Here is a 13,354-nt window from a genome sequence, read left to right on the forward strand (position 1 = left end):
TTCTGGTTTTTCAAAATATGCCCCACCATAGTAGACATACAGAGTAAACTCAGCCGACTCAGCACCTGTTTCATTTTCAAACAAATTAAATTAATTTACACCACAATCTAGTAGTTTACAAGCACATGATTTAGGGTACCATTGTCTACCTTTTTCACAACATGAAAGCAACATTACACATTAAACTTAAGGGATAGGGACCACATGAACCCATCTCTACAAACAACGACAAAAAAATTAACCTAAACAAATTACCGACCATCAGTTGCAGTAAAATGTTTGCTAGTTAACTTAAGATAACCCCACCAACCATGATTATGCTATTAACTTAACAAAACAGACAGCATTATAGTCCTTAAACTTACTTGATTTTCTTGACTTCCTCTCCTCGACATTGCTCCTTTCCTGCATATTGTCCCCCACTGCCTCCATCATTTGCTTTCTTATGCCCTCCGATTCCTTATTTAACACGATTTGCTTTGATTTTATTTAGCAGATCATCGACTCAAGCCCTGGATTTTGTCCAAGACATTTTTTGTTTTCATTTTGGGTTTTTGGGTGTGTATTTATCGCAGACTTGTTTCGTTTACTTTTTAATTGGAAAAGGTGCTAGAATGGAATTCCCTAAAATGCCCCTTTTGTATTGCACGATTATGAACCTAATGGAAATTATACGGTGGCGCCGCCGCAAAGATCCTTGATTGGAACCGATATATAGGTTTAGGGAGCCAATTGGCTAGAAATAATATATAGGGACTAAATTGACGGAAAAAAAAAGTTTAGGGACTAAATTGGCGATTTTCCCTATATATATGTACATAATTATATATATAATATTTAATTTAATTAATTATAAATTTATAATAATGATATTATTAGTTATATGTATCATTTAATGTATATTAATATATGTAATATAATTGATATTATCAATTATACTAATAATTATGCATGTCTATTAATAAAAATTATTAGTTATTTATACTAAATTTATTAATACATTTATATTAAATTCCTTACTACATTTAATACAATAACACTTTTTTCTAAAAAAATACAATAATAATTTAGTGATTGTATTCGTTCAAAAGTGAAATTTTGATTATTTTAGTTATATTTGTTTTATCATATTAGATTGTATTCAAATAACTTTGATTTAATTATTTTTATAAGTTTCAATTGTGAAGTTATAATGAATAATAATTTGGTGATGTGTTGATATTTTAGTACTTGATACAATAACACTTTTTTCTAAAAAAACACAATAATAATTTAGTGATTGTATTTGTTCAAAAGTGAAAATTTGATTATTTTAGTTATATTTGTTTTATCATATTAGATTGTATTCAAATAACTTTGATTTAATTATTTTTATAAGTTTCAATTGTGAAGTTATAATGAATAATAATTTGGTGATGTGTTGATATTTTAGTACTTGATTATTTGCTAAAATTTAATTATAATGAAATTATATAATAAAATTTTTTAACCCCACGGGTGCTCCTGCAGGGGAAGCGGAGCGGGGTGGGGGAAGCCAGGGGTGGGGGCAGGGGGAATTCATAGGCAATGGGGCTGGGGGGGGCGGGTGGGGGAGGGGTCCCCCGCCCCAATCCCACCCCTATTGCCACCCTTAATAATAATAAAGGAAGTCTCGAGCGCTTAATTTTAAAATTTTTTTTTTACTATTCTGTTGTTATTTTTATTATTATTGTTATTATTGTGTTATTGTTATGAAAAAATAGCATATATGGTCAACACTTGAGGGAACCCAATTATTAGAACTTAACATATTATTTCACACAATTCAATACATGCACAAAAAAGAGGGTCAATGACAAGTCCATTGACATATATGAGTCATTCTTAACAGCAATTACAAGCCAATACATCATTACTAGAATGAGAACATGTCTTTGCCAAACTTAAACATGACATTTTATTCACATTTTCCAACTCCTATATTTTAGAGATCCAATTTATGAAATTACAAGTACTTTACTGCATACTAGAGCTAACAATAGCAAATTACAAACAACTAAATTCGGAAAAACTTCAAATACCCGCATAACCACAGGTACTTCATTAATGCGCGGACTTTTGCCCTTAGTAATTATTGAGTGTGTTTGGATAGGAGATTATTTGAAATAATTTTTTGAAAAAAAATAATATAACACTTTTTTTTATATTATGTATGTGAGATAAAAAATAATTAAAAAATATGTTTATGATACAATCAAATAAATTTGTACGAATCATAAACTATCCAAATAAATCCGATTATTTTCTTCAAAAACTCCTTTTAGTCTTGGGCGCACCCTAGAGATGTGGTTAAAACCAACTACTGAAAAGAATTAATTTGATATAACGGTCCAAAAATCTATGATCCTAAATTACTACAACGGCTACCTAATAGAATTGCAATGATTTTGCCTGCAAATCCCAACCCTAAAACACTAATCCCTAAACCCTCACAATAATACCCTAATATGTAAACCCTAACCCTGAAAGCAGCAAATTTAATTTAACTACAAAAATTGTGCTAATTTCATAAATGGTGATTAATCATCCTATAAAAATTCTTTAAGCTTCCTTCTGGTTGAAAATATAATATGAATTGATAATTAAATATGCCCAAATCATCCATTTTTGAATTTTTTTGGTTTTAATGTCAGGCAAGACATATTGAATATTAAATATGTCGGGTACATGAACAACATGTGTGGAGGTGCCTCTCTGCGATGCCTACCTTCCTGTTTTTTATCATGCATCTGCTTAGCTTAATGCTCAACAAGTATCTCGAAAAAGAACAGTACGAAAGGTAGATTAACTAACATCTTGACAGTCAAATGGACTAACTGTCATCCGCATTCATTGATTCAAGTATTATAATGTCTTGAATGTCTTTTCTCATATCGCTATCAATCTAGGATGAGCACACTGCGCAGGATTGATGTGATCGACATGATCGAGAAACATATTACAGAGGTTTTGCAACTATATGAGGTCAGCAATTATGGTGATATAACAGACCATCAGTTGAAAACAGTGATGGAGCCAATGGGGGGCAGAGGGGGGCCATGGTCCCCCCTAAGTTTTGAGAATTTTAATTCATAATATGTAAATATGTGTGTAAAATAAAATTGGCCCCCCCTAAATTTTTTCAATTTTAGTTTATATTATGAGAGTTGATATATATATATATATATATATATATATATGTCCATATGCCTATTACATTCATTGTTTAGCTTATAGGCTTCAACTTGCTTTAGTTGCAGTTTCTAGAGAAGTAGCTTCTGTTCACGAATTCTTCTCAAATTTAGTTTTCATTATCAACATTGTTACTGCACCTAACAAACGTAATGATGAATTAAAGGAGGCTCAAGCAATTGAAGTTGCTACTAAGATTGCTAATGGTGAACTTGAAACTAGAAGGGAGCTTAATCAAATTGGCACTTTAAAACAAGCTGGAGATACTCGTTGGGGTTCTCATTTGGATTCTATTTCTAGTTTACTGAAAATGTTCAATGCTACTTGTGTGGTTTTAAGTAACATTGCAGTAGATGGAGGCTCATACTCTTAACGTGGAGATGCAAATTTTGCTTTGAATTAGTTGTTATCCTTTAATTTTGTTTTCACTTTGCATCTTATGAAAGACAGTATGGAAATTACTCATCTTCTTTGTATAGCATTACAACATAAATCTCAAGATATTTTGAATGCCATGCATCTTGTCTCAAGCACAACAAAGCTACTGAAAAATTTTCGAGATTCGGGATGGGATGATTTCTTGGTGAAAGTTAAATTATTTTGTGAGTAACATCAAATTGATATCCCATGTATGAATGCTCAATATATTGCAAGACGTGGTAGATCTCGAAGTCATCATGATGAGATTAGTGTGGAGCATTATTATCGAGTGGATATATTTCTTGCAACAATTGATTATCAATTGCAAGAGTTACATAGCAGGTTTAATAATCATACCGTGGAATTGCTTATTTTGAGCACCGCTTTAGATCCTAGAAATAGATTTATGCTGTTCAAGATTGATGATATTTGTAAACTTGCAGAGAAGTTCTATCCGAATGATTTTATGGAGCAAGAACTAGTACGTCTAAGAATAGGACTTCAACATTTTAAGCTCGACATTCCAAATCATCATGAATTGCAAGAATTATCTGATATTAATGAGTTATGTCAAGGTTTGGTGAAGACAAGAAAATCAGTGATATATCCTGTTATTGATAGATTGATTAGACTTGTTCTTACTCTTCCTGTATCAACTGCAACTTCAGAGCAGGCATTTTCAATTATGAAAATAATCAAGACAAAGCTCCAAAACAAGATGGAAGATAATTTCTTGAATGATTGTCTAACTATGTATATAGAAAAAGAAGTTGTTAAAAAATTTAGCAGTGATTCAATCATAGATGAATTTAGTTCTATGAAAAAGCATAGAGCTCAATTTACTTCTAAGAAAAGATGTTGAAATTTCAAAGTATGCTAACATTACTTTTATCTTTTTTTAATTGAAAATAGTTACATTTATATTACAAGATTATATATATATATATATATATATATATTAGACAGGTGACATATTGGAGAGCATCTTCTCATAATGTGCAAATTGGATGGTTTGTGATGTTTTAAGATATTTAATCAAAGGTTATCTTTTTTGTTAATTTTTGTTATGACTGTACCGTATATTTATGAATAGACATACCTTTATAATTAAATTTAATATTTGATATTTTTAGATGTCATATATTTAAATAGAAGAAAATTATTTTGAACATAATATATTAAAATAATTTTATTAAGAAAAAATTTTGGCAAAAAAAAAAAAAAATCCTAGCTCCGTCACTGGTTGCAAAATCCTCTATTATAAGGCTAGACGCCACCACTTTGTTTCGTACAAAATGATCAACTCCAACAAAAAGTAATAATTCCAACTAGCCTGACGCTTCTGCTTAAATTTAGCATGTCATGAACAAAATCATGGGAAGTAACTCATGAATATTTATATAATTATTTTTATGTTGAATGCAACTAGAGCATGGAAAAACTACTACTGATAATAAGACACAAATGGACACAAATGGCGGTTTCTCCTCTGTCGCAAATGAAATTTACGGTTTCTCAAAAAAAAAATTTTTTTTCATGCTTCGCCACAAATGTAATTTACGGAAATTCAAAAAAAAAAAATTCTCAGCCTCATTTATCATTTGCGGCGAAACTTTTGTGAAAACGAAAAAAAAATTGGTTCTGACTTTAAAAAAAGAAATATAAATCAAATTTTCTACGAAATACCGTCTGACATTTGCGCCGACCCTTAATCTAGAAGCAAGCCCACATCAGCATCACTTTTGTGATGTTTTCTATTTTTCGCATTATTTCGAGAAATTCGCCCTTTTTTTGATATGATGTATATGAAATAAAAAATAATTAAAAATGTGTGTATGATGCAAGTAAATAAATTTGTGCAAATAATAAACTTAAACTATCCAAATAAATCCAATTATTTTCTTCAAAAACTTCTTTTATCTTGGGCGCACCTTAGAAATGTGGTTAAAACCAACAACTGAAAAGAATTAATTTGTTATAATGGTCCAAAAATCTCTGATCCTAAATTATTACATATAAGCTTGTTTATAGACTCTAGGTTAGTAGGAGCTTAGAAGAAACAAGAAATAATATAGTAAGAAAACTATGTAATGAACAATAAACTATTATACTAAAGCATAAACATATGCCAAAGCTACCAAAAGAAACAAAGGAAGAAACATAGAAATTATGAGAAAAATAATAACTACAACGGGTACCTAATCTGCCTAGGGCTTGATATTCCATATCAAAATTGTTAAAGAGTCTCTTTCAATTAGAAACCACATTGGTTAATTAGTATATAAGGGACTACTTTAACTGGTTTGTCATGCTAAATAAGGAACCAAATAGGTGAAGACGTGAAATATAAGGGACCTTTTATTGATTTTCTTTTCCTCTTCGAAACTCTTTGTTTGATGGAGTGGTTTCATGATGAGATGAAAATGGCCAATTATTTATGGGTAAAGATGGAGAAGGACTTGGTGGAAGACTTTTTTGATCATTTCGTTGATTAGCCAATTAATTATGGGCAAGTATAATAATCCTTAGGATTATCTAAAGATCTGTACAACAATGTCAAAAGTTGACTTATAATGATTATCCCTTCCAACTTCTCTGCGGTTGGATGATGAAATGTTTAGTTGTTATGACAGAGCTTTCTATGTACATTTTTCTTGGAGATGATTTTGCAACTCTTGCGTGATAGTGCCTTCTTGGGCTTTGGGCAAAACAGCTTTATTAAGCCATGATTGATGCTGTAAATCAATTATCAAGTGTTTTAATACCTAACTAATATGCTAAACTTGTACAGAGAAACTTCCTCTATATATATATATTTATAAAACTTTAATTAAACAGAAATGAAATTGAGGCTTAGCAATGCATTATTGCAGGGAGGAGATTTTCAACCATTGTTAAGTGTAATTGCTGGACAATTTATTTCTGGGATCTTCCTATTTTGAAATTTTATGATAGAGATTGAAATTGTGAGAAATTTAGAAATAATGTAAGACCTAGGTGGATGGTATTCACTATTCACATACATATATTCTCATAAAATCAACATTGTCTACACAAATTAGAATGTGTAATTGTGAAGCCTGGCCCCTTAGCTGCAGAAATGCTCAAGTGTGGTTCTATATATTGGACAATTCAAGTTTTAAATTGTTTTAGTATTCCAAGTTAAATTTATTGAAATTATTCCTTTCCCAAGGGTGATGAGGACTTGCTGCTTCACAAAGATTGTAAAATTGTTGATCTCAAGTGTCAAACTCAGCAAGACCTAGATCTTATTTTATATACGGACTAATGTTTAAAAAAATTGTAGCATATATGTCAAACCAAGGAAAATCTCAGTGTGGAACGTTAGATATGACAGAATTAATTGATCCAATACAAATAGTTGTGAGCCAATTGCCATTTGATGGAATTTCATCATTTCACATTGATAGCTAATTGCCATAGAAGCACAGGAGTTCACATTAATATCCTAAATTCTTTTTTTAATATATAAAATATCACAATTTTACTAAAATCTGCAATAATGCCAGACGTTATATCATCAACCATACACAGATATTAAACAACATATCTGAAGAATGGATACTGCAGATATGAAACATAGATAAAAATTATACTGTGAAGGTCCAAAAAATATTTTAAAAAATATGATAAAATAATTGTAGCCCACAAATATGTGTGCATGCTTCTAATCACCAGATCTACTGATTAAGTGCTTCAAGTTCAGAAATTATGGCAGGATCTATCGAATAAACCCAAAAAATTTCAATTCTGACAATCAAAACTTGAAAAAACTTATATCTAATGAAAGAACAATGAAAAAACTACCTAAAACTCTCACTAAGAATGGACACTTAGGATAGAAGAAAACTCTCATTAGAAAAGTTTAGAAGAGAAGAAAACTCTCATTAAACAATTATAGAAGAGAAGAAACTCCTATTAAGAAATCCTAAAAGAGATTTTATTCACACAAATGAAAAGAAACTAAAGAGAGGCATCGTTCCATGGGGAAAGAATAGAAAAATCTGATCCCTTCCCATGGGAGAGTTGGAGAAAGTTTTGGATGGAGAGTTTTTTTAGAGAGAAGGAAGAAAGAATTAGTTTTGGAAGAGAGAAAGGGGTTAATATTCTAAATTCTTATGCATAAGAAAATAATTACATGATCACAATTCCAAGTTACATGTGCATCCTTTAAAATGTTCACCAACTAATTATCTTACTATGCTATCTACGATTCGATCATATATTATTCTGAACCGTTTAAATTTTATTTTGCCAAAAAGAAAAAATAAATTAGTGTTGTAGTTCTTTTAGTTTTATCCAATAATTTTCATCTTAAATAGGAAATTCATCTGCAGGACCAAAGTAGCTATATGAAATGTCTTTGCAGCTCAAGATCTCAATCCGGTATTCTCTTAATTTCCTTCTTCCTTCATTGTTTTCATCCTATGTCTTCTAAATTTATTCTTATGATTATTATCCATTACGTAAAATCCTTTTTCTTGCGTTCCATCCGCCCTGAAAGTTATAATTTCTTTCTATTCATCGTCCGATTTAATATAATCTTCTTATGTTTCATTATTTATTAAATTATGATGTGTTTTATTGAAAAAAAAAAAAGAAAACCAATGCCTTGTTTGGATTGCATTTTCTTGGATTTTTTGTAGAAAAATTACTGTAACGATTTGATGTATGCGAGGAAAAAAAATAATAAGGAAATGTGATCATGGAAAATGACGCAAACTTTTGTCGAAAAATGATTGTCCAAAGAGGGCCCAATCTTCTTAGAACTATGTCCAGTTTTACTAATAATTTGCAAAAGCCATGTGGAAAGACTATTCTTGTGCCAAAATTGAAGGCCTGCTAGGGAGAATATCCAAATCCTGATCTTTTTTTTTTTTTTTTTCTGGAGACGATAAAGCTAATCTATCCTATACCAAGGGAAAGGGGGCGGATCTAAGGAGATCCAGAGATAAGTCGGAGAGGACTGAACCACCACCGGACTAGACGGGTGCACAGCACACCTGCCTGAATTTTTTGGAGATAAACTACTGAAATGTGACATTTTTGGTGGGAGACAAGGGCACCCCACCAAGTAGGTGGTGGCCACTGAGCCAAAGCCCAGTGTATCCAAATCCTGATCGACCTATGTAATTATTGAGATATAACCTTCTTGGTCAACTATCTTTGGGATATTTTGTTGGCAACTCAAAGGATACGTGTTATGACTGAGACGGAGTCCTTGAAATTGTGACTGCTCTATATTGGTTGATTCCGTTAAAAATACTAAGCAATGAAAAAGAAATATAAGGACAAGACTATAAGAGCATCCACAATGCTATTACACTTTGTGGAGTGTAATCCACATGCCACGTCAGCATTCCACTTTCTCCTCTTTTATTACACTTTCACTCACAATGGATTACACTTCACAAGGTGTAATAGCATGGGTCCACAATTAATCAATGCATAACTCATATCCCATAAATAAATAAAGTAATTTTTAAAACTAATTTTGTTATTTTTAAAAAATAAAGCTAGTACTAACTTTCGTTAAATTTTATACATTTTGAATTTTTTTATTTTCTAAAAATGATATTATTAATTTTTAAGTTTGAATAATATATCTTTTTCTATGTTTCAAAAATAATATATTGTTATTTTTTTAAAAATAATTATGTAGGAAATTAAACAAATATTTGATACTTCAAATGCGAAGATATCATAATAATCCATACTTAATTAATAATTCGGGATGTAATTAGTTGAACTCCGTGACATAATATTACATAAGTTAAATCAAATAAAATACAAATAGGGCCCACATTCAATGGATTACACGCATCATACATGTGATGCGTGTAGGTGTAATGGCTCCCCATTACACCCCCATTGGAGCTGCCCTAAGGAGAAAAGTCAGGATTGATGATTCAATTGTACCTGGCAACAATTTTATATATTATCCTTCACGACAAAATGAATTGGACATCATCACATTAGGTATGGCAACAGGGACCCACCCCCCCGCCCGCCCGCCCGCTGCCTGCTAATTCCCCCGCGCCGCTATGCTTTTTCACGGGATTAATAAAATTTTTTCATATAATTTTATTATAATTAAATTTTAACAAATTATTAAGTATTTAAAATATCAACACATCACCAAATTATTATTCATTATAATTTCACAATTTAAACCCATAAAAACAATCAAACAAAAGTTATTTGAATGCAATCCAACATGATGAAACAAATATAACTAAAATAGTTAAGTTTTCACTTTTGACACAAATACAATTACTAAGTCATTTTTGGTTTTTTTGAGAAAAAATTATTGTGTTAAGTGTAATTAGAAATTTAGTATAAATATATTAGTAAATTTAGTATAACTAATTAATAATTTCTATTAGTAGACATGTATAATTATTAGTATAATTGATAATATCAATTATATTACATATATTAATAACCATTGTATAATACATATAACTAATAATATCATTATGATAAGTTTGTAACTAATTAAATTAAAATATTATATATAATTATATACATACACACACATGTATATAAATTTTTTTAATAGCTGGCAGGGGAAAAAATTCCCCCGGCCTCGCGCCAATCCTCACCCATTAGCCTCTCGAGGGCACCCATCCAATTGTCATCCCTACTCACCACACAATATATCAATTGTCATCTTCTTTGTGGTAATTATATTTCTTTGTGAATTGACTAAAAGGACAATATTCACCACATAATATACAAGTCACATTCTCACGTTGCTGCCATTTAATTGATTCTGTAACGTAAACTACCCAGTAATCTTTTTCTTTTATTTCGGAAGTGAGAGCATGGGTCAAGACGCAAAATTGGAAAAATTAGACAAACAAATTTACGAGAATAGTATGAGTATACATAAACTTAAAATGCGGATTTATTTACAATAATTTTCGTATACTAAGCTACACTAATGCTAGTTTTAACTTCTATTCCAATTAAACTTTAGTAAATTGGTAGTGTCATAAATAAATAAATAAATATATATATATAGATAGATATGCAAAAATAGCTTAATTGCCTGTCTATAAAACGTTAATAAAAAAAGATAGAACTCGGTAAAAATAGATTAAAGGGCAGAATTGATGTTTAAAACTTGTTATTACGTATTTAAGATATCCTCTTTTATTTATTTATTTATTTATTTTTGAACTAGAATAAGGTGTCACCGACTTTGAAGAGTGAGGTGTCGTCTAAATATGAAATTTGAAATAGCGAAGCATGATATAGGCCATAAATAGCATTTCTCTTTAGAAAACATGTTCAGAAATCAGAAGACTAAGAGCCAACAAAAATGGAGGATAGGAACCAATCTTACAGAGCCCACGTCTTGGCAATTCCTTATCCAACCCAAGGCCACATAAATCCCATGTTGCAATTTTGCAAGAGGTTAGTCTCCAAAGGCTGCAAAGCCACTCTAGCAATCACAACTTTCATCTCCAAAACCATGCAGCCAAAATCAGAAACTGTTCAAATTGATACCATTTCTGATGGATTTGATGAAGGTGGCTTCACTCAAGCAGAGAGCATCCATTCATATTTAGAACATCTACAAGATGCTGGCTTGAAAACTCTGAGGGAACTTCTAAATAGGCAGAAAAACGCAGGGACTCCTGTTGATTGCATAATCTATGATTCTTTCTTGCCTTGGGTTGTGGATATTACTCAAGAGTTTGGTCTAGTTTCAGCTGCTTTCTTCACTCAACCTTGTGCTGTTAATTTTGTATATTATTATGTATATCATGGGCTTCTGACACTGCCAATTTCTTCATTTCCCGTATCCATTCCTGGATTGCCACTTCTTGATCGCCTGGACATGCCAGCATTTATTGCTTTTGAGGGTACATATCCTGCATATTTCCAGCTGGTTCTGAGGCAGTTTTTGAACATAGACAAAGCTGATTATGTGCTTGTGAATACATTCTACAAGTTGGAAGCCGAGGTAAGCTTAAAGACCGGAACTTTATTATTCTGTATTAAACTTTTGTTTTTGGTTTTGGATTAGCCTAACCAATAGGAAAACGTATGTGGTAAAGGGTCCCTATATTATAGTTTATATTTTGGAATTTGGATCTGACAAACCTTTTGTTTTTGGTTTTGGATTGGGATCGTCCATGGCAGAACTATTGTAGCTAGTATGGTGTTTTAGGAAAAATATATGTGTGTTTGTGTGGTACAAACGATGAATAATGGATTCCAAAACAAAAATATTGTGGATATTCAACGCTTAGGTGGAATATCACTTAAAAGATGAAGCAGTCAAATTTGTAAGCAATCTGATTTTTTTTTTTTTTAATACTAGTGATTGAAAAATAATTATATAAGATACATACTTGCCCTGTCCCCACAAGATTGTTGGAACCTCCGGTCATGGCCAACCATTTTTTATCTGTAATAATACACGATTGCAGCTGTGATAATTGTCTCAGCAATTAATTTAACCAACTGCCTTTGGCTCTTTGTTTTATTTGTTTAATTGCAGGCCTTGGATGCCATGTCAAAAGTTTGTCCATTATTTACTATTGGTCCAACCGTTCCATCGGTATACTTGGACAACCGAGTTGCAAATGATGAAGAATATGGGCTCGACCTCTTTGAATTAGACCCCTCAATGAGCATCAAATGGTTACATAGCAAGCCTAAGGGTTCTGTCGTTTTCATAGCATTTGGTAGTATGGTCACTTTTGATGAGAAACAAATGGAGGAATTAGCAATGGGACTGAAACAAAGCAATTTCTACTTCTTATGGGTGGTGAGGGCTTGTGAGGAAGCCAAGCTTCCAAGAAACTTTGTGCAAGAAACAAGGGAAAAGGGCTGGCTGGTAAGATGGAGTCCACAGATGAAAGTACTAGCCAATGAGGCAATTGGATGCTTTTTCTCACATGCTGGATGGAATTCTAGTATTGAAGCTTTGAGCATGGGAGTGCCTATGGTTGTCATGCCTCAATGGACTGATCAAACTACTAATGCTAAACTTGTCCAAGATGTTTGGAAAGTGGGGAAAAGAGTTAAAGTTGATGAGAATGGTCTTGTAGGGAGGGAAGAGGTTGAGGGTTGTGTAAGGCAAGTTATGGAAGGAGAGAGCGGAAAGGAAATGAAAGACAATGCTATTAAATGGATGAATTTGGCTAAGGAGGCAGTCTGTGAGAATGGGACTTCTGATAAATGCATTCATGAGTTTTTATCAAGATGGAAAGTGTAAATTTATGGACTAGTATCCTCTGAGGACCGGTGATGATTCGGTCTCCTCCAGGTTATTTTTGGGTCTCTTCAGGTCTCCCCTCCCCTTAGTATAAGAGTAATGTAGGTCTATCGTGTCAATTGTTGATTGTTCTTGGATCTTCTTGTCTTAAAGCATTGTATTTTGGATAAATCAATGTCATATTGGGGCATATTTGCTTCTAGATTTGGTCTGCGTGGCAATTGATTGCAAGTGAAAAACCAATATCAGTTTTCTTCTCTTAAGATCCCATTGTTGTTTTCGCGGATCACCTGTCACCTAGCAAGCCATACAAAGTTTAAAAATTTTTTTTTTTCTCGATCCAAATTTTAGTTGATTAGTGTGTGAAATTAGATTTCTCATCCTGCTAATAAAAACAAAGTTCATTTGATTAGTATGTGAAATTAGATTTTTAAGGATTAGTCGAAGCCGGCGATAAAAACAAAGTTG

At 31.9% G+C, this 13,354-nt stretch overlaps 1 protein-coding gene across 1 annotated transcript; it reads left to right on the top strand.

Moving 5' to 3' along the window:
* Window positions 1-10,913: 10,913 nt before the first annotated feature.
* Window positions 10,914-13,088, top strand: LOC113735148 (UDP-glycosyltransferase 74F2). The gene is made up of 2 exons (XM_027262115.2): window positions 10,914-11,626; window positions 12,167-13,088. The coding sequence occupies exons 1-2, from the start codon at window positions 10,979-10,981 to the stop codon at window positions 12,884-12,886; spliced, it is 1,368 nt and encodes a 455-aa protein (XP_027117916.2). The 5' UTR covers window positions 10,914-10,978; the 3' UTR covers window positions 12,887-13,088.
* The last annotated feature ends 266 nt before the right edge of the window (window positions 13,089-13,354 follow it).

Source organism: Coffea arabica, chromosome 3c, assembly GCF_036785885.1.
Source record: "Coffea arabica cultivar ET-39 chromosome 3c, Coffea Arabica ET-39 HiFi, whole genome shotgun sequence".
Taxonomy (NCBI): domain Eukaryota; kingdom Viridiplantae; phylum Streptophyta; class Magnoliopsida; order Gentianales; family Rubiaceae; genus Coffea; species Coffea arabica.

Bases quoted from the DNA above. Each gene is read 5' to 3' on its own strand.
- LOC113735148 (XM_027262115.2), top strand. From the start codon at position 10,979: ATGGAGGATAGGAACCAATCTTACAGAGCCCACGTCTTGGCAATTCCT. The intron at 11,627-12,166 runs GTAAGCTTAAAG...GTTTAATTGCAG, and splicing joins TCTACAAGTTGGAAGCCGAG to GCCTTGGATGCCATGTCAAA.